The following is a 22,546-nucleotide window of genomic DNA, read 5'->3' on the forward strand; positions in this document are numbered from 1 at the left end:
GCATCCCAATTACATTACGCATCTTTCGATCGTCAGGAAGAACTCAGTCTGCTTCGTTTTTCATCTTGATCTAACACGGGGCCTTAATGGAGGTCTGCCAGGCAAGCACTTCCCTTTAAAAAACAGGAAGTGGAAAACTGGGTTGTCAATTATCATTGTGAAAGAAAATGAGAGCGAGAAGAATAGGCAAGACATCTCATCGGTACTGAGAGAGAGAGAGAGAGAGAGTGAGCGAGAGAGAGAGTGAGAAACGAGTCTGGTGTTTGTAATGATGGCTAGCTGCACCATTTACATGCAGTCTTTTAAAAGGAACATTAAAAATGTGAAAATAAAAAACAGAAATGTAAAGAATACTGCGAAAGAAGTGAGTCCATGAATAAGCATATGATCATTGAAATAAATATTGCTACCAGTAAAATGATTTTAGTCATTTGAACGCCGTTGAGAAGCTAGAGAGAAAGTTTGACTTGGTGGTAAGGTCACAGGAAAAAAATAAATAATTAAAGAATAAAGTGCTTTTTATTGACTAAGCATTAAGAGAAGCATTAAAAGCAGATATGAAACTCTCCATGGCGGCGGGAAGAAAAACGTCTGGAGCAGATAATCCATGAAAAACAAGACAAATGTCGCCACTGCTGAGAGAAACAGAGTAAAAGTCGCATTAAGCACTGAGAGAGAGCAAGAGAGAGAGAGAGAAAGAGAGAGATGTGTGTGTGAAAAATGAGCTTCTGCATGATTGCTTGAGCGAGCACTCGTCTCCATTCACCTGTCGTTATGTAGATAGTGAATTTCAGATTCAGGAAATGTGAGAGAACAAGATGGAAAGCTCACAAAAATAATGGAACTAAGTATTAATGTTGAGAGAGTGAGAACAGGGACCACACATTAATGACGGAATGAAGAAGTTAAAAAAAAATTAATTGGACCTTAAAGACCACCGATGTAATCGTTACATTAATTATAAGTTGGGGAACAACAGCTATGTAAATTGTAATTAGGTATTTTTTTTAAAAAAAATTAATTTTATTTTTTCCCCTTTTCTTTTCTATCTTTCTTAGGGGACTTAACAGTTCAAAACTGTAACTTTATATAATGCTAATAAATATATTATTGACCTCTGGATATGGCTGGTGGTGGGATGGATAGATGAATAAATGAATGAAAAATAAATAAATAAATAAATATTATACCTTGAACAAATTTTACATTTTACATTATTAAATTGTATTTTATTTCATTGTTTTCTTGCTATTGTTTTTCCATTTCTACTTCTCTCTAATGGTGGGACTGTCATATAATTAAAAATAATATCTGCCACAGTGATGCTGAAATCTTCTCGAATCTGATTGGTCAGAAGGTGTGGAGTAATTTTTATACCAGCAGCTCTGACAATAGCACAGCTAATACTTCTATAGTTCTAATACCTGATCGTTACTATAGTAACAGCTCATTCACAGGGACTTGTAATCGGATTATAAAACGTGTAATCTTTGATATGGCGAAGTTTTCTGTAAAGAGAAATGTGTTTATTTAGCAGTTATGGAAGGAGTCTCCAGTGTCAGTGCTTTGTAAGCTGTAACTAAGTTTTCAGGACAGAGGATGTTGTGCTTTCTGCCTTCTCAGTAACATCACAAACTGCATTATTTTTCTTATTAACTTCAACTGAGAGAACAAAAAGAGAGAGGCTGCTGAGGGAACGGCTGTTTATAGCTGCTATAACGTAAGTGAGAACAGGAACTAACTTGGTTTGTGTACTTTCCAGAGCATTCAATGTATCCATAAATGGATACAAATTATGATATGATCATTCATAATTAATGATCATTATGATCATTCTTTAAATTCTAATTGTTGGCAAACAGGAAAACAAAAAACTTCAACACAACACCCTGTCATTGATTATTTTCCTATAATATCATGCCTAGTTGTGTTTTATTCCTTACTTAATGTACACTACCAGTCAGAAGTTCAGGCACAATAATTTTTTTTTTTTTTTTTGAGACTTTTTTAAGTCTTATGGTTGGAATTTGTTTCTAAACCAAATGTAAAATAGTCTCATATTGTAGATGTTATAGATATATAAATGCAGAGGTAAACATTTATTTCTGAATCAAAATGCATTTTTGTTATATAAGTTAAACTATCTAAGTTTTTTCCCTTTATTTTCCTTACGCTGAAGTCATTTGCGTGGAAGAAGTTGGGTTATTTTAGAAGTTTAAGAAAAGTCTCCTTGGTGAAAGTCCTCCTGAAGCTGGTTGTTACGATGTCGAGAGACCTCAAAGCTTCCTCAGGAATACTGTTAAGCTTTTAAAATATAAAACAGTTTTGATTTAACACTTTTCTTGGTCACTGAAAAATTTCTGCATGTGCAGATTCAGTACTGTTCAGTAAGTGTTTTAGTATTAAGAAACTCAGTATTAAATTCTTACAAAAAATATTAAATATGTATAGTAAAATATGAAATTTGGGTGTTATTGCATTTGTGGATTATTACATTCATTGATGATTACATTAATGATTATTAAATTCAGGCATTAATGTTTATGGATTTATTTAATCCGAGATAATTAAATTTGGGATTAGAGAATTTTATCCTTTTGGATTATCCATAAATTTAATAACACCAGAATTTAATTCCACATTTAATAAAGCTTTGATTTAATACTCTTTGAATTTAATAATCTTCGAATTATTAATCATGGAAATTATTCCCAGATTCTGTCAGTAAATCAGTTACAAATAAAAAAGATAGTGGTTATAAATTTAAATAGACTAATAACAGTTTTGATTTAACGCTTTTCTTGGTCACTGCAAAATTTTACGTGTTCTTTACCGGCGTTCACGTCTTCATTATTATTTTAAAAGAGTAAAAATAATCATAATAAAAATGGACTGTTAGGTTCTTAAATGATTAGGTGATTAAATCACTGATGTTTAGAAAAGGTTAGAGATGTTTTGCCCTAAACAGGAATAACCTCCAGTTTTAAAGCGCTAAAATTCTTGCTAATCATTTTTTAGAAAGTCTTTATCTCTCTCGCCAGATTTCCAGGCACAATTTGTCTCATTTTTCATGGATTATCAGTTCCAGACTGTTTAGCCTCTCCTGTCACAGGGTTTCATTTCACTTCATTTACATCCTTGGCGTAGCACTGGCTCGACCTTGGATCGTTACGTCCTGTTATAGCCCCGCCCCTTTCACAACTATGTGAATAAATAACGAAAACGGTGCGTGAACAAGAAATCTAGATTTTAGTTTGATAAGAATTTCTTCTGTATATTCAGTACTTTGATGAAATAAATCCTGCTTTCAGACTCAGATTTATCGACCAGACCACAGATCGAATCTCTGTATCGTTGATATAAAAAGACATTCTGCGCGACAGCGAGCGATTCTTTACAGGTAACCTGCCTCCAGAGTTTGACTCGAATTGATTTTTCTATTCCTGTCTCATCTGGTCATGCTGAATGCGACTCTCTTTCCTGCCTCAGTCTCTGGCGGGATAAAGAGGCAGATGACTCGGTGCTTCACGATCATTTCCGCCATATTAGCGGCTAATTGAGATCGATAGCAGTGGGATGTGATTTGGCTCCTTGGGTTTTTCTCTGGATCTGCTCCTCTGTTTTGTCCTAAATCTCACAAATTTATATCTAGAACATCAGCCATTTTAGGTAATGTGTCAAACGCTATAACACGCAAAGCTTTCTTTTATTACACAGCTGCGTATTAAATAAATAAATAAATAAATTTTTTTAAAAATCAGAATGAAATGAGAATGCAAATGAACGAACAAATGCAACATTTTTTTTAACACAAACTAAAATGAATTCTGAAAATCTTTTCTTAAAATCCTCGATGTGAAAATTCAGTGATTATTATATTCTTAAATATAATATGTTAGCAATAGTAAAGTATTATGGATTTATTAAATCTAAAATTATTAAATTCAGGATTACAAAATTTTATACTCTTGGATTAACCTCGGATTGTCCACAAATTTAATAACCCCTGAATATAATTCCAAATGTAATCATTCTTGGATTTAATATTCTTTGAATTTAATAATCTCCAAATTATTAATCCTGGAAATTAATCCAAGAAATTAATGAAGTGGATATAAATTTAAATAGATTAATAAACCAGCGGATACAGAACATCAAATAGAACTGCAATATTACAATAAAATGGTCAATAACTGAATTATAGAACATTCATACGGTGTTATTTTTAGTGGCTGAGTGACCGCATATTTCCCATAATGCACTGCTAACATATGTCATTAATTGTTTTCCTGTAATATCATGCCTCTTACTTAGTAATAACAGCGTGTGTGTGTGTGTGTGTGTGTCAGTCTGTGGTGTTACTCTGAAGTCATGTGATTATAAATGGCTTGAAATTGAGTTGAGTATAACTCTCTCTCTCTCTCTCTCTCTCTCTCTCAGTTCATTTTGATGACTGTTTAGGGAACGCAGCTGTACGAATGGACAGCAGTGATCCCCGCTTCAGAATCGAGACAGACGGATCTGTGTACACACAGAGAGAAGTGTTCACTCTGAACACACCGATAAAATTCACAGTGACGGCTCACACCACAGACGACACACACACCTGGGAGACGATCGTCCAACTGGAGCTGGAGGTGAGAAGACAAAAAAAACCCTACATCCACAATTCCTGAAGAACATCTACAATGCTTGTGGATAACACAAAGAAAGAAAGAAAGAAAGAAAGACAGAAAAAGACACACATACTGTATATATGGCCCATAGGAGTGTGCGTTTGTGCATGTGTGTGTGTGTGTGTGTGTGTGTGCACACACAATGATTTAGTTTTTCTGAATACTTTTCATTGCTCTAGTAGTTAAGTGTCTACATAAAAACCATCAGGTTGAGTGACACGTACACACACACACACACACACACACACACACACACGGGCTGCCTTCTTGATGAAACTTGGACCCTGTGTGTGAGAGGTGAGCGCTCCTATAATTTATTTAGCAAGCTTGTCAGGCCCTACAGGTAGCACGTCTAAAAATACGCAAAATCGATCACACACACACTCACACAGAGACACACACACACACACACACACACACAGAGCCAATTTAACCCAACCCCATCTGGACTGCAGCTTCACGTAGTGCAGTATGGAGTCAGATGAGTTTAACTCGGCTGGAGCATGTTGTTATTCTGAGCAGATCAGCAGTACACAACTCAATACAATCAACAGAAACATGACTGATACCCACTTTTGGCCTGTGATACACAGTTTCGGACTGGATGTGACACAGACGTAATCCGATCTTAAAATTAGATCCTTAAATTGTCTATAATCTATGAATCCTACGACTTTTCAATAATGTTGCGGTTATGAATCCTTATTTACGCACTCAAATGTATCGTTCATATTACAGTATCTTTATATGTCACATGAATACAACTCGTCGGTTTCGCTTTAAACAACTCACCGTTGTATCATTTGAGAGGGCGTGGCCATGTGGATGACTACAGAGATCTAAAGGGCCTGGCTAAAACAAAACGTAACTTATACACAGCGTTGGAAAGAGTACAAAACACACTGACGCGAGTGAAAGTACTGCTAATGTAGTAATAATCTGCCTGAGCAAGAACACGTGCTTCCTCTGAGACACGTGAAGCCACGTCCTCCGCCTACATGAGCTCACAGATGGCCATGATTGGCTAGTCTTGCTGTGATTGACAGGGAAGAGAGAGTATGCTCCTCCCACCCAAAGAGCACTGCCAATTTTCCTCCCTAGGCTCCTAGCATTGTCTGGATCCGATCTTGCGTTCTAGAGCACTTGTCTGTTGTGACTGATATCTTTTGTACACTTTTCTGGGCACAAGCTTCAGGATCTTTAGAATCTGATTCTCTCCATACTTCTATGTGCCAGTCAAATTGCCTGTTTCTGAGACTAGCTAGCATTAAGCTATTATTTAGTTTAATTCAAACTAACATTGTGTGAATTTCAGGATGTCAAGAACAGAAAGGAAAGACCAGAAGCAATGTCACGTGATTAAGTTTGCGAATTGTCGCACCAGGGACACCTGTCACTCGGCACCATCGGGACCTGCTGTGTGTGTGTGTGTGTGTGTGTAGTGTAGTGTAGTGTAGTGTTTAGTATTTGCCGGGGTCTCACTGTTATTGTGTTGAATAATAACTTCCAGATGTGGAGAAGCAGGTGGGATTTCGAAGCCCAGACTGCCAGAACGGTTTAGACTGGCACCGTTTAACACTCTGCGTGTGTGTGTGTGTGTGTGTGTGTGTGTGTGTATGAGAGAGAGAGGGAGAAAGAGAGTGAGAGTGACCATTCATTCCTTCTCACAGTCACTTTCATGTTGACCTTTGCCAACACACACACCCATACACACACACACACACCTGCCAAGCTCCTTCCCTCTCATTCACTACTGATAGACGCTTGTCCCACATGCTGTTCCTCCACTCCTCCTCCTCTCTTGCTCTTCTCTCTAATCCCTCTTTCTCACACAACTCTTTTGCAGTACATCTCTCCGAGCAAGGTGGATGTGTGTGTTCTGGCTCCCAGCCTGACTCGCTCCTGTCTGAAGTGAATGTTGAATAAAGATTCACCTGATTAATCCAACCAGGTGCACATCTGTACGATTGGGGCCAGCTGTGCCAGCTGTGCTGCACTTGTGTTGATAGAGGAAGATTCTGTTTACACCGGGACATTTCATGGGTCTTGTATCTGGATCGTATTCTGATAAGATTTTAAACACACGCATAAACACGTCTTGTCAAACATGTCTCCGAGTCTCAGAGTGCCGTAGTTCACATTAATATGCAAATGACATGCAAAAAAAAACGTCCAATGTTGTTCCTCCATTTTTAATTCATTTAGGAATATCTGTGTGTTCAAGCTAGCAAGCCATAAGTCGCATGTGTCGCTTGCTATCACGGCTACGTTGATTCCAGGTGTGTATGAGTGTGTGATGACCTGTGCTGGAAAGGCGTCCTATTCAGGGTGAATTCCCGCTTCAGGCCCAACATTCCCAGGATTCCTGGGACTCCAGATCCACCGAAGTGCTTACTGAATTCATTTTCTTCCTTCTAATTCATTCTTCTAGTACTTATTCTTCATTCTTGTTCCACTTGTTCCTCTACTTGTTGCGGTTTTTATTCGTCTTGTTCTTGCTTCTTGTGTCACGTTCTTCTTGTCTTTCATTATTTTGTTGTCGCTTTATTATTGATGTTCTTCTTTAAGCCTTGTGCCTACGTTTTTATGTTTTCATTCTTCCTTATTCCTCTAGTTTTGCTGATTCTTGTTCTTTTTATCTGCCTCCTCCTTCTTTTTGTTTAGTTCCTCGTTTTTTTATTATTATTATTTCTCTAGTTCTAGAGTTCTTTCTTATTTTCATGGACCATCCTCATTTTTATTTTATTTGTGCTTCTTGTTCGTTCTTGTTCGTGAGTTCGTGAGTTCTTTCAGTTCATCTGTGTTTGTCTTTTTCATGCTAGTCTTCTTCTTCTGTACTTATTTTCCTTCTTGTGCTGCTTTTTGTTCTGTCTTTCTATATTTTGTCTTCTTTTTCTTGATTTTTTTTCTCTTCTTTATGTTCTGTTACAATTTTGGTTTTCATTCATATTGTTGTAGGTCTGGTTTTGCTTCTCCTGCTTCTCTTCTTCTTCTTCTTCTCCTTCTTTTTCTTCTGCTACTTATTTTCATTACTTGTTCTGCTTGTTCTTCTACTCGTTGTTCTTGTCCTGGTTTTTGTTCATCTGGTTCTTGCTTCACATTCTTCCATCTTATATTTTGCTTTATTTTATTGTTCAATTGTAGCAATTTTTTTGTTGATGTTCTTCTGGATGCCTTGTTCCTCCATTTGTACCTTCTCATTCCTCCAGTTATCCTTCAAGTTTTGGTTGTTCTTTCCTTCCTATTCTTCTTCTTCTTTTTTTATAGTTTGTTTTAGTTTTTATTTTCAAGTATCATTCTCGTTTTTTGTTCAATCTTTTTGTCTTGTTCCTGTAATTATTTTAGATTGTCTTCTTCTTTTTCTTCTTCCTTTGTTCTTACTCCTTATTTTGATTTGTTTTTCTTTATTTTTTGTTCTTCTGTCTTTCATTATTTACAGTATTTCTCTTATTTGTCTCCTTGATCTTTTTTCGCTTCTGTATGTCCTGTTACATATGTCCTCCTCCTTCTTCTTCTTCTTCTTCTTCTCTATCTTATCTGTATCCTATCTCTATCACACTCGCAGCTCATTTCCATTATGCATATATTTTAGTGGGTGCTCTGAGGTGACTTTCTAAGTGAAGCAGATGGAGTATAAAAAATTTAAACCCCTATATTCAATATTTAATATACATATTTAATATCAATGTAGTCAAATATCGACAGGACAGAATGTGTGTAAATAGAAGGAGATTGACGATCCTTGTTATGACATCCCCCAGATGAAATGAGACGCTTTAAAAATCCTTGTCTCTCTTTTCTTATATACACACAACTCACTCTCTCTCTCTCTCTCTGGCTCTCTCTCTCTCTCTTCATTCTTATTCACTCTGGGGTTTTCAACAACAGACCCCATGAAAACAAATGAATGTCAGTGCACCTCAGGGAGAAAGTGTAAGACTGCTATTATCTGTACCTGTAGATGTACTTAACCTGCACTCAGCAGGGACTACACACACACACACACACACACACACTCACTCACGGTGGTGCACACTGCCTTGTTGGGACTCCCAAGGCGCTGATGAATACTTATTACTGAGACGATGTATAAAACCTCTACTGGTACCAAACAGCAGAGAGAGACAGAGCAGGAGAGACAGAGACATAGAGAGATAGACAGATAAAGAGAGATAGAGAGAGAGCTTTTTTCATGTCATTTGTGAATATTCACCTAGAAAACTAAACTGAAACGTGAGAAAATTGACACATGATAAATTGTAATGGAAATGAATTTTTTGGGATAAATAATGACATAGTTGACCTACTTTCCCTGTTTTGCATTTAAAGTAGCTGCTGAAGTCCTCAGGCTACAAAAGAGATTATGGAATAAATATAAAATGAACAATATACTGGAAATAAAAACAATAGCATGGAATAGAAAATAATGGAAGCTTTATTGTCACTGTAAAACTACAATGCAATTAGATTTGCGTCTGACAGTAACTGATGCTTACATGCAAAGTAGGAGTGTAATGTAATGCCACTATCTGTATCTGTATTCAGATTTAAACCCAGAGAGGGGAACGTGGGCGTGGTCTGAACTGGAATGTCCACACCCACTTAAATATGAACCTTACCACTATGTACACATCTAGTCTCAACCAGATTACTTGTGAACCCTCGTGGGGAAAAAAATAGTCTGTCTCTTATTCATATTAAGTCAAGTGGGTTTTTATTGTCATTCCTGTATATAGCTTGTATACACTGGAACTAAATGTCATTTCTCCAAGACCATGGTGCAACACAAAACAGTACGCAAGACTACATAAAGTGCAAATGCACAACAGTGTGAGTCGAGTACAGAACAATAACCACACAGAACATAACAACAGATATACAGGACAATAAATACACAGGACAATTAGCATTTGTATCCATATAGAACGCATTATTAGTTCATTCTGAATGTATAATGTATTCACTATTCGCAGTGATTTTTGGGGTCCAAGCACCAAAGCATTTTTTAATGACTTAATAGAATCATAATGTCAAATTGACTGTAAAGGTGATTATACAGTGAATTTGCAGTTGTACAGTTAATTGCCAGTTAAAAAGCATTGGACAGGATGAAAATGTCCCCCAGACTTTATGAAAATGGGACATTTCAATGACAAGTTATAACCCATTTAGACATTATTGGACAAAATTGGATTTGAGCTGGCTGGCGCAACAAAATCTAATGGCATTGGTCCAGAAGAATACTGATTTATTTTTAGTGTGCAACATAGGCTCTGTTTGTTTCATCTTAATCTGCAAAAAAAAGGAAAGACAGTTTGCCAAACAGCTCCCAGATTTCACCAGAAGGTTCTGACAAGTTTGCAAACAATACTACAAGATTTGTTACTACATTTGGAACAGGAAAAAAAAAACAAGAAGCATTAACTGACAGATATCTTCCTGCGTTCACGGTGTCCCTGGCCAGCGATGGCAGGAGTGTAAATTTCAAATCCAGCTATAGTGATGTTTATAGCTTTTAAACAACAAGATGAAGAAGAGAAACTGCGTCCATCTGCTTGGTACTGAGGGAAGTTTATCACACACTTTCCCCCACTGACCTCCTCAAATTATTCATCCGTGCATCTCCTGCCTTTTTATTTTACAGGAAATGACAGGTAATTACATGGCACGAGGACAAGAGGACACCGGGACACAGGAAGTTGTCATCAGGTTTCCTCCAAGACAGAAGTCGAGCTCCAGCGAGCTGCGGCGGCAGAAGCGAGACTGGGTCATTCCACCAATCAACGTGCCAGAGAACTCCCGAGGTCCCTTTCCACAGATGCTCGTTAGCGTAAGTCCACTACCTTTTGTTTTGTTGACCCATATTTGTTTTGTTTATAAAGTCATGCTGGATGATTGCAAACAAAACAAATATAGATCTATGTTTTGGTCCTGTGATGTCCCCTCAAGAGTTCCAGGATCCTTTGTTTCCACACACACTAAAAAGGGTTTTTCTCTAAGGGGTCATTGAATAATTAAGGGTTGTTAGCTTCCAAAAATATTTCTCCTTGGAAGCTTTTCTGATAGGAAAACATTCTGGTATAGGGTTTTTTTTAGAATCTCTTCCCAGAGAGACAACCAGAGAACCCTTAATGGTCCAATGTCCAATGGTTGGTGGTCCTTTGTTCCCAAAGCCCTCAGTTCACTTGGCTCCTATGTTCCCAGGTCCTATATTCTCATTATCATTTGTTCCCAGGGTCCTATGCTTCTGAATCCTTATATTTTTAGGGTTCTCATGTTCAACACTTCTGGGGAAAAAAATCCCCTAGGTTCTTTCTGATAAGAAAACACAAAACAAAGAACCTTTAAGGGTTCTCCCAGAGGAACAACTGAAAAATTCTCAGAGGTCCAACATTTAGTGGCTCATTGTTGTGATGGCTCTTTGTTCATTTATCTTCTATGTTCCCAGGATTCTATATTCCTAGGTTCCTATGGATCTGAATCCCTATGTTCCCACAAACACAGAGTTTTTTAGGGTTCCCACCTTCAAATTTTCTAGGAAAATCCTGCATTGCCTTAATTCTATGTCCAAGAGTCCCAAGGACATTTGCTTCCATGGTCTTAGAAAAATGTTTTTTTAAAGGTTCTATAATTAAGGATCTTAGCTTACAAAAAGTTTTCTTATTAGAACCATCTCTGATAGGGGAACACTCTGTTGTAACTTCCCCAAAGGGACAAATGAAGAACCCTAGCTCAGTTCCCTTGGCCTTTATGTTTCCAGCATCACCATTTTTAGGTCCTATGTTTCACATATTGCTTTAATCTTATTTGCCCTCAAAGATCCTGGGAACATAGGGCCTTGGAAATATTTAACCCTAAAACATAGGTCTCTCAGTTCCCATGGCCCCAGCGTCCTATAATTCCAGGGTCCTTTGTTTCCACACTCTTAGAGAAAGAGTTTTTCAAGAGTTCTCCAACTCTAGCCTTCAGGACACACCCTTGTCTCCTCACAGATCAAGTTAAGTCCTGTTAATTGAATTTGCCATCTTGTTTTTTTTTTTTTTTTTTTATCAAATATGTTCCATCAATTTGCTAAAGAGATTCAAACAGAGGGCCATCCAGAGAACCCGGTTCTCCCCCTTTAAATGCATTTACGACTGTAGCAGAGGCTTCAGGGATGGGTACAAGACCCACACTAAGCAGCTTAGCATATATTAGCCGCCCCATTCGCCGGCTCTTGTCATAAGGAGGCTTTGGAGGTGATTAGTGTGTGTCTTCGTGATGTGATTATGGCTGTGCTGTGATGGTCTAGTGCTGGAACAGAGACAGAGACTAAAAAAAAATATCAGTGTTTTCCCGGCGTGGGTTCTTAAACATCCCACACACATGCACATAAATATATTACTGTATGCCTGCTTATTACACACACATACACGTTGTTCTCAGGCTTGCTTCAGCTCATTATCAAAGTTTAGTCTGGTGAATTTAACCCTTCGTTTAGCCATTAATCTAGCAAATTAGTCAAGTAACTTAGCAGCAAGCTATAACACGTTGCTACAGGTTGACTTTACCTCAATGTATTTCAACATGTGGAAGGAAAAATACACTATCATTAATATTTAGCCAAATATCTAAGCTACAGGAAAATTCCTTTGCACTCTGAAATGTAGAGAACAAAATATGATTTCACCAACTAGCTTGGCTTGTCGTTATTAGGAAATTGTATTTTCGTGTTGTATTTTGATAATTCTAGTGATGAACTTTTGGTATGTTAGTGGATTGTTGGTGTGCACAGCGTCACTCAACATTACAGTGAAAGTCTTCTTTAGAATAAGAAAAAAAGCTTGGATTTTTTTTTTAAGAAAAGGAAAACACTGTTTAGACATCACAGATACCAAATGTTCTCAGTCTCCACCATATGAGCAGAAAGCTCAGCGAGGCCTGAAAAGACGGAGGCGGTTTACACCCTCTGAGTGTTTCATCAGTGTGTTGACTCGTCTCATTTCCACGTGTCTCCCGTGCCGTATCATTATTCAGTGCCAGCGCTCACACACTTTACATTCCAGCTCTGTCAGGGTGGCGAACAACAGGAGTGTCTAAGATTGCAGAAAATTACATTCCGGCAGGGAAACCGCTAGCTTTGTGAAGCATAAAGACGAGGCAGGATTTGCTGAAGCATTAAGGTGGAGGCTTGAAGTTTTTAGAAGCTGCATGGATAAATAACATAAATAAATAAGCACCCTGGTTTGTTAAGTTCTGCACTCCAGGAATCTGTTCTTTCTGAAAACACGGCATCACAGCTGAAAGACTTTTACAAGCTCTGTATTTTGGATTAGAGTCGTTTTGCTTTTTATTTGCTCATGCATCTTTACTAAACTTTGTTTTCTTCTTATCATAGGTTCATTTTTTGACACTTTCTTTACCTAGAATTGTGAAATTCCCTCTAGGATTAATAAAGTGATCTGTCTATCTTCTATGATGGGCATTAAAGGGGTAGTTTGGTAACAAAAAAAAAAAAAAAGAGAAGAAAAGAAAAAGAAAACAAATAGAGCAAAAAAAAAAGCCTTGTGAAAAGTCTGGTCTCTTTGATTGTTAACAAAATGGTGTTCAAATTGGACTTCTGCCTTGCTATTTTCTTACTGTTACTTGGTGCACATCTGAAAAAGGTTTGTGGTAAAATTCTCTCTCTCTCTCTCTCTCTCTCTCTCTCTCCTTAGCAATGTTGGCAATGTTACTATTACTTCAAATGCAGTCTATCAGCCATTCAACATTCAAAGTTTTGATAGTAACTAGCAAACTGTCAAGATTTGATAGGGCAAGAAAGGCAATTCACTGAAGGGGAAAGGACGTGGTATGTAAAGGTTGTGCTTTTGCTCCTTGTAGCGATTACTTTCACTGCACTCTGTCTTTATCTAGGTGAACTTGGACCTGTGAGTTCATAAACCTTGTTTGTCTTGTGAGACAACAGAAAAAAACAAAGTGGGACTGTGGTCTCTTTTGTCAATAAAAAAGGAAGGGTTGCTAATTATTATGTAGCGGTCACACCAGATATTTGCCTGGCCTCTTTTCTTACCACTGCTTGGTGTACATTTAAAAAAATTTAACCATCTCATCCACTGACATATGCTAGGCGTTTCTGTGGTAATTTTTTTCCCTCTCTGGCTGATAGCATTTTCTTGTTAGCAGTGTTGGCACCTCCGCAATGTTAATTTGTCAAACTATGTCAAATGTAATTGATCAGCCAAAACATGTTGGTGTCCAGGTGTTTTTTGTTGTTGTTTTTTTATAATGCTAATGTAGCTCAGAGGTAATGGTGTCTGTCTCACCCAAAGTCATTTCTCTAAATCTGCCTCAAAAGACGTTTGGACTGTGGTTTTGTGACATGTACTTGACTGGATATGATGATAATGATCATTTTTAATTTATGTTTAAAATAAATAACATGTATTTGCTGACATTTCTCTTTTTTTGGCAAGTTTTTACTTTAATCACAATGTGTTGTTCTAGCTCGTACCTCTCTCCGGGTCTTATCTCGTCCCAGGGGGTCACCATTGGAAAACGCTTTCCGCGTTTGTTGTATAACAAGGAGCATACAGGGAGATACATATACAGCGATCAGAAAATAGGAGTGTTTTTAAAAGATGTGACTCCCAGCCAGGGGCCCTTGTTAGAACCCAAAGAAGAATCCTTAGAGAAATGGCTCTCAAGGGGGCTAGGGTTAGTCTAAAGCTCCAAGAAATAAAGCAAAACAAGAGTAAGAAAGACAGCCTGAGTTAGAGAAGAATAAAAAGAGTCTTAGGGAGCCTAACGAGCAGCCAGCTCAGATCCACACCAGTGGTGTAAACATGGCCGTAAACAGGAAGTCAGTGAGCCATGCTGATGGTTTGTGTTGGACTTTAAGTCTTCTTTTTCCTCGTTTAATAGCATCTGTATGGTACCACCGTCTCATCCTGCCACCCACCACCGCACAGGGATTCACGCTGAGGCTCCTCCACTACACTAGCTCACTATTGTTTGTCTCTTGGTGCAGATGCTGAGGATTCACAGCAGGGAGAATCTTCAGATTTACGTTCTGCTGCTCTTTATCACAGCTAAGCGTCCTTCTGTTTCTAACCAGAACAACTCCAGAATTTTCTGTTCAACTCCACACAATAGCTAAGGTGGGATTTAAGAGAGAGAAAGAGACCCAGGCAAGACAAATTAAAATAATTAATCAGAGAAAATGTTAATAAAAAGGAAGGATATGATGAAATAAAGAATACCAGTGTATATTTCAAATGAGATTAAGTGGAACCTAATAAATGAGAGGAAGAGTAAGTACCTTAGTGGTGGAAAAAAAAAACCACTAACATTATTAAAGATTAGAGGAAAGAGGATTTACAATATGGAGTTTATAACTTATAGGATAAGTAATATCAGATGCTTAGATCTGATATTAAAAAAGAAAAATATTATCCTAAACACTGCATAAATCAGCCTCACTTTGATATTTTGGTCGTAATCACCAAACTACCAGTAAGTGATTTGGTCAACTGTCATGATTATTGTTAAACATAATGCTAATGAAATTCTGCAGTTCTGTATGATGCTACGAAGTAAAATATATAAATTTCTCCAACTAAACAAGCATTACAAAAACTATAACTCTTTCGTAGCTGATGTTTTTTTTTTTGTTTTTTTTTGAAAAAAGGAAGCACCAACAAGCATTCGAGAATCTACAGTCAAGCGACATGTAAGATGTTTTAAAATGAGTTATTAGGCATGTTAATTTTGTAAATGAATGCAGGAAAAAATAAAGAGACTATTACCTTGTAAAACAAAAGGCACTTATTATGTCTGGGGACATTCTGAGGACAGTGTCACAAAAACAGTATTTCAATAGCCTTTTTGCTCTGTGGAGCAAAACTAAAGAAGCCATGCCTCTTTCATTGTAACTAATAAAGAGGCCACACCTCCTTCAATGAAACTGACACAGATCAAGGCCACACCTCCTTCACTGGGACTGACATAGACAGAGGGCATTGCATCCTTCACTGAGACTGATAGACACACAGGCCACACCTCCTGCACTGCAGCTGATAAAGAGGCCACACCTTCTTCACTGAAACTGATAAATATAGAGGCCACACCTCCTTCACTGGGACTGACACTGACACAGAACCACACCTCTTTCACTGGCACTGACACAGAGCCACACCTCCTTCACTGGGACTGACACTGACACAGAACCACACCTCTTTCACTGGGACTGACACAGAGCCACACCTCCTTCACTGGGACTGACACTGACACAGAGCCACACCTCCTTCACCGGGACTGGCACTGACACAGAGCCACACCTCCTTCACTGGGACTGACACAGAGCCACACCTCCTTCACTGGGACTGACACAGAGCCACACCTCCTTCACTGGGACTGACACTGACACAGAGCCACACCTCCTTCACCGGGACTGGCACTGACACAGAGCCACACCTCCTTCACTGGGACTGACACAGAGCCACACCTCCTTCACTGGGACTGACACAGAGCCACACCTCCTTCACTGGGACTGACACTGACACAGAGCCACACCTCCTTCACCGGGACTGGCACTGACACAGAGCCACACCTCCTTCACTGGGACTGACACAGAGCCACACCTCCTTCACTGGCACTGACACAGAGCCACACCTCCTTCACTGGGACTGGCACTGACACAGAGCCACACCTCCTTCACCGGGACTGGCACTGACACAGAGCCACACCTCCTTCACTGGGACTGACACAGAGCCACACCTCCTTCACTGGCACTGACACAGAGCCACACCTCCTTCAATGGCGCTGACACAGAGCCACACCTCCTTCACTGGCACTGACACAGAGCCACACCTCCTTCACTGGCACTGACACAAAGCCACACCTGCTTCACTGGGACTGACACTGACACAGAGCCACACCTCCTTCACTGGCACTGACACAGAGGCACACCTCCTTCACTGGGACTGACACAGAGCCACACCTCCTTCACTGGGACTGACACAGAGCCACACCTCCTTCACTGGGACTGACACAGAGGCACACCTCCTTCACTGGGACTGACACAGAGCCACACCTCCTTCACTGGGACTGACACAGAGCCACACCTCCTTCACTGGTGCTGACACAAAGCCACACCTCTTTCACTGGGACTGACATTGACACAGAGCCACACCTCCTTCACTGGCACTGACACAGAGCCACACCTCTTTCAATGGCACTGAACACAGAGCCACACCTCCTTCACTGGGACTGGCATATACAGAAGGCACACCTCCTTCACTCATAATCATTTTCCCTTAAATCAGACTTCTTGATTAAATCCTATACAATCAAAAAGATCCAAGTTCATCCCTTGTTAAATTTAATGAACAAAGCCCATTAAAATTCTCAGAAAAATAGAGGTAGAAAAAAATACCAGTTGAAGGAAGAGTAAACAAAGAGAACCGCAGTAAAGGTGGGCTGATACTCTGGCAAACTGAGAAGATGGAGAGACAAGGAGACAGAGAGAAAGCAAGCATCCATGACTCCATTTCTCATAGCAGGGTTGACTGGTCCTGTCTGATATCCACCTTGCCTAATGACCTATGAAGGCAATCCATAGCATAATGGGGTGTTTTGTCATCTGTCTGAGAAATGAGTGACATCACTCCATCTACCTCCCGTACCAAATCAGTGTTACGAAACTGATGGAGTTTTGTGGCTCAGTTCTGCTGTTTTTGTGTTAAATACAGGAATGGATTTTCAAAACTTTCCAACAAACACACTAGCATTAAAAAGACAACATTGTACTATACATACAGAGCCGTATTCAGAGTCAGTTCAAAAGTTATGTCATTATTTATACAGGGAAAGTTATGCGTATTCAGAGATGAGTTACGCAACTGCTTAATTGAACTTTCAGGCCTCAGAGGTTCCAGATTTTTTATTTTATTTTATTTTTTTTTGAGTAGAATAGAGTCTAGTGCAAAGCTGTTATCTAACTCTCCTGCTTACTACATGTCGTCACCTAACATGCAGAGAAAATAAAGACAATAACCAGACTGGAATAATATATTTTATGATATGAGGACAGAACACCACAGCTCATAGCAGAAACGTTCACCAATGACATGCTGATGTCTTGTAAAGTTGCAAAAATGATGTACTACATCGTCATACACTTGTTTCCTTTTGTCTCTATTAATGCAGTTAACTAGCTAACTAGCTAAACATACATTATTACTCTACATTAGCTACCTTTTAGCCCGGTCATTTAGGTTCTGAGGTGCATCTGTGATGATAACAGGCAAACAGCCTTGCTTGCATTATTCTCACAGGACCAATGCAAACCAAACATTACATGTCTAGGCTGATTGACTACATTTTGGGTTCATTTTTGGTGAAACAGTTCCTTTCGAGCTCATAAACGATTTCAGTAAACATCCTGAAGGGAGTTTGCAAGGAGGAAAAGAGCAAGGCCATAATGGCAACACTCAAAAAAAAAACACAGCACTTGAAGGATTGAGTAAATTTTCCATCTACACAGGTGTGTTTTGTGGCTTTCTTTCTTCTTCAGTCAAACAATCAATGTTGTTTTTTTTTTTCTTCAGAGGCTTTTTTTGAGTCTCCATTGATCTTCACAGTCCTCCAGCAGTGGAGAGCCATTGATTTCTCTCCCTCTCGCTCTCTCTTTGTCTTTCACTCTTTGGTAAATAAAGCCTTAACCTCAAGCCAAACTCTAGCTACGTCAACAGAAAAGCTCACACCCTTCCAATGAACAGCTTGTTCTCAGCATGAGAGGCCTGCCTGTTTTTTTTCTTCTTCTGCCATGACCGAATATGAAGGCCGTTTTTTTTTTTTCCAGCATTGCTCACTGATAACGCATACACGCTGAATTTACTCACATCCACGAGCCGCCTATTCACAATTGCGTGCTGTAAATGAGATTTCTCGTGCATGGCGTGTACAGCCATCATCTTGGCAAAGCGTTTTATTTGTCTTGTATTTCCATCCTATTACCTTTCCGTCCATTGTGCTTTAAAGATGTCTCTTACCCATGTTACCCAGCAACATGAGCTACCTGAGGACAATCTTTGATAGAAGCAAATTAGGAAAGGCACTTAAAAGAGCGAGCAGCGCAAAGTCGTTTATGTATCTATAATTACATTGGAAGTCAAGCGAGACGGCTGACTGAACACCGCCTTAAACCTGAGAACCATCCAGTTGACGTCTTGGGTCTCTTCATAAAAAGATGTAGCTCTGTTCTATAATATACTTCACCAAACATTACACTGACAGAGACAGAAGTAGCGCGCCTCGGGCTAAATGGATGCGCCATTGCCGACGCTTCATGGCCAATTTTCAAATGCCACCATCGATTTTTGCAAACAGGAACGTTTTGATACGAACATTTATTCTTAGTCGCTTTTTTATCTTTCCCCAGAGCTCATCCAGGAGCCATTGCTGTGGACTTCTTCGGGTATTTTGCGATACTTAAATGTTTAAAAAAAAACCTTTGCTTAATGTAGACATGCGCTGATAGATAACGGTTCAAACGAAACTAAATGCAGCCCTTCGAGTGTGAAAGTAGTGGAATTCAAAGCATGTAATGGAGGGTTAAATATTGTCATATCGAAATTTTATGATTCACTTGCAGACTGAGCACAATGGGCTTCCACATAACCCAGACTGCTCCAATACATTTCAAGGACATTTACTTCATTGCTTCAATAGTCTGGTTCGTGTATATAACCATCTTTTTATGGCATCCATATGGATCTCATAAAACAGTGGCATTTGCAGCAAAGTAGAACAGTTTCTGCTCATTTAGGAAATGTTTTTCAGCCAGGTCTCATGAACTTCCCTACTGAGTGAGAGATTTGGGAGTTACCATCTGATCATGCAGTAGCAACTAGAATAAATCTTTTGGAAATATGTGACTGCATTGAGTAGTCAGAATCACTGGATTCAATGAACGGTCACATTGAAACTACACTGAAAAAAGCCTTTAATAAAATCACGATTGAGTAAAATAAAAACAACTACAATTATTTTACCTGTTGTAAAATGAATTACCTCTGGGCTTCCTAAGCTTTGTCGTTGTTGCTCCTCTTTCTGCTGCTCCTGTTAGGGGTCGCCACAGCGGATATTTGGTCCGCGCATTTGATTTGGCACAGTTTTGACGCCAGATGCCCTTCCTGACACAACCCTCCCCAATTTTATCCAAGCTCGGGACCGGCACTGAGAGCGCACTATTGCACGCAACCCCAGTGGCTTCCCAGGCCAGGAATCAAACCCGGGCCGCAGAAGTACTCTACCACTAGTCCTCCAAGGACCCTGGGTTTCCTAGACTTTTATTTAGCAGGTTATAAAATCATAGTAATGAAAGTAACAAACTCATCCTGTCCCTGTAAATGACAGAGCTATGGTTATACCACCAGTGTTACTTCAAGTTTCTTCAAGCAGGACATGGATAAACATAGATAGGGGGAGCAGAAAACACATTGCTGACATCACATTTCAGTGATTGGTTAAAGAAAATGGGGCTTTTGTCCTACAACCAGTTGAGGAAGCACAGATGTTACTAGTTAGCTAGTCTCGCAAATGCAATCACCAACATTCGCTAGAGTGTCTGATACAATTCGCCAGTAAACACAACCAAGAATCAGCTACTTTCACACATGATACAAGGCCAACCACAGATCTTTGCCCTTAGCTCATAAGCAAACATGAGATGATCTCATTTACTTACTGCTAACTGCTTCAAACAAAACTCATTAAAAAAACTTTTAAAGATGTGATTCTGTAAAATTTCAAACTAAAAGCTCAATGCTCAACACTTGGTTTTCTCACTGAAACCCAGAGCAAGTTCATATACACAGAGGATGCAGATAACCAATCAGATCCTGAAGCTTGTGGCAAGAAAAGTGTACAAAAGATATCAGATGCCCCGTGGCCTGTGGGAAGAGCACCTGAACCTGACACTGCTAGCTAGATAATCTGTAGTGTGAGCAGGCGTGTTTGCTAATTCTGTGGGAGTACAGAGAGGAATAAAACACAACTATCCTGCTGTTACAGGAAAATAATCAACAATGGGCAGTGTGATGACGCAGAGTTACTCCTACCATCCCAAAGATGTTTTTCCTGAAGTGTTTTATTCCTCTTACACCACAGCAATTTTCCAATGATTACAATTTTTAATCTATTAAATTATGACACATACTTTTATCTGTTTATAGTAAGATTTAATGTTGTAGAACATCTGTGAAACAAGTTCGTTCCTATTAACACTAAGTTTATATTAGCTATAAGCATGTTACTGAGAAACCACAAACTTTTCTGTCCTGAAAACTTTCCCATGATGGAAAAACCTAACGTTAGAGCCTTACCCCTGACTCTTACAAAGCACTGACTTTTTTTTAGGTATATAAAAAGAAAATTCCTTCTGCTTAGACAGGCATAAATTTAAATTGGCAGGGAACATCCTGTATTCATTAATGCTGTTAGAAATGAGATGAAATGATAACCTGCAGAACCTGCTAACCTGCTCTATTCATTAGCACTTCATAAAACAAAGCTGAATAATAACTGCATGAGTATGTGAAAAGCTTGAGTCAGCATTTCTAAAATGTCTGCAGATGTTTTGTGTCGATGTAAGAGAAAAAGGTGTCTTTTTGACTTATTTAGGAATGATCATTCATAATATTATAATATTGAGAAAATTCCCATCAGGGTATGATGGGAATGCAGAGGACCACAGAAGACAAAAAATGAAATATACTACTATAAATATAACTGAAATGTCCACCTGTACAACATCATGTTTTTGATGAATGAGTGTTTTATTTCCTTGTCAGTTTTATGTTGTTTGGCTTGCTGGTTGTATTTTACGATGTGCCAAACAAGCAGCAAGGAAATTAAAAATAGCCTTCATAAAAATAATTTGAGATGTTCCTTATTTTCTCCATCAGTTAAGGTCTCTCTACTTTCCAAACCACGCTGTTAACTAAGCAAATACTGACGTAAGGTGATTATATATTGTTATGCATAATTTTATATATGTGTGATGGCCTGGGAAAGCCCTTTACATAGTCAACGTTTAGTCTTTTTTTTCTTTATACGGTATAAATCTACTGTATAAAACTACAAAATTTCCTGAACAGAAATATTTTTCTGTTTTTTGTGTATCTGTGTGTATCACATTTAAAGATTTCATTCCATTTCCACCTAAAGATGACATACCTACTTCTACATTTATAACCTAATGTACTGATGGTATAAAAAAATAATAATTACTGCCAAATCTTAAAGAATTCTAAGTTTACGACAGGAAATTAGTTCTCGCTTTGATTATCAGCATCATCCACATCAGTCTCTGCCTCATCACTGAGGGGAAAAGTCACTCGCGAGACTCATTATTGTCTCTTTGCTCCACGGATCTCTGTTCACGCTAACATTTTGGTGGAGAAATAATCACAGAGTCATTCACTCACTTCTGTTCTGTTAACAATTTTTTGTTATTAATGTCTTTTATTCAGCCATTTAAACATTTAAACATTTAACCCATCATCTGTACAGAGTGGATGCGCTCTTCTCTGTTTTGATGATGATGTATAGCATTGCAGACATTTGTTGTTGATCAGTTGCTATATGATTAAAAACTGAATTGATTATGCTTATATCCGTTTTGCAACGACACGTAAATATCCAACAACTCGATCATGTTAGAAAAGCAAACTTGGCTAGCAAGGTTTTAAACATCTTTATGTAGACCGACTGTTTTTACCGCTGATCTTTACAGGTGAGGTTAGAAAGTAGCTCAGATAAAAATGTCATTTTGGTAAAATATATTTTCTTACACTCAAGATGTCAAAGTATATTATTGGCAGGAA

The 22,546-nt window shown here is 38.7% G+C and overlaps 1 protein-coding gene across 1 annotated transcript in view; it reads left to right on the forward strand.

The window, feature by feature from the left end:
- The window catches only part of LOC113545692 (cadherin-4), a 336,885-nt gene that overhangs the window by 245,737 nt on the left and 68,602 nt on the right, over nucleotides 1-22,546 (forward strand). Inside the window, exons 4-5 of the mRNA XM_053240848.1 lie at nucleotides 4,441-4,637; nucleotides 10,321-10,506. Of these exons, the coding sequence (XP_053096823.1) occupies nucleotides 4,441-4,637; nucleotides 10,321-10,506 (383 nt within the window). The remainder of the gene's footprint in view (nucleotides 1-4,440; nucleotides 4,638-10,320; nucleotides 10,507-22,546) is intronic.

This window comes from Pangasianodon hypophthalmus, chromosome 16 (assembly GCF_027358585.1).
Source record: "Pangasianodon hypophthalmus isolate fPanHyp1 chromosome 16, fPanHyp1.pri, whole genome shotgun sequence".
In the NCBI taxonomy this organism is placed as follows: Eukaryota; Metazoa; Chordata; class Actinopteri; order Siluriformes; family Pangasiidae; genus Pangasianodon; species Pangasianodon hypophthalmus.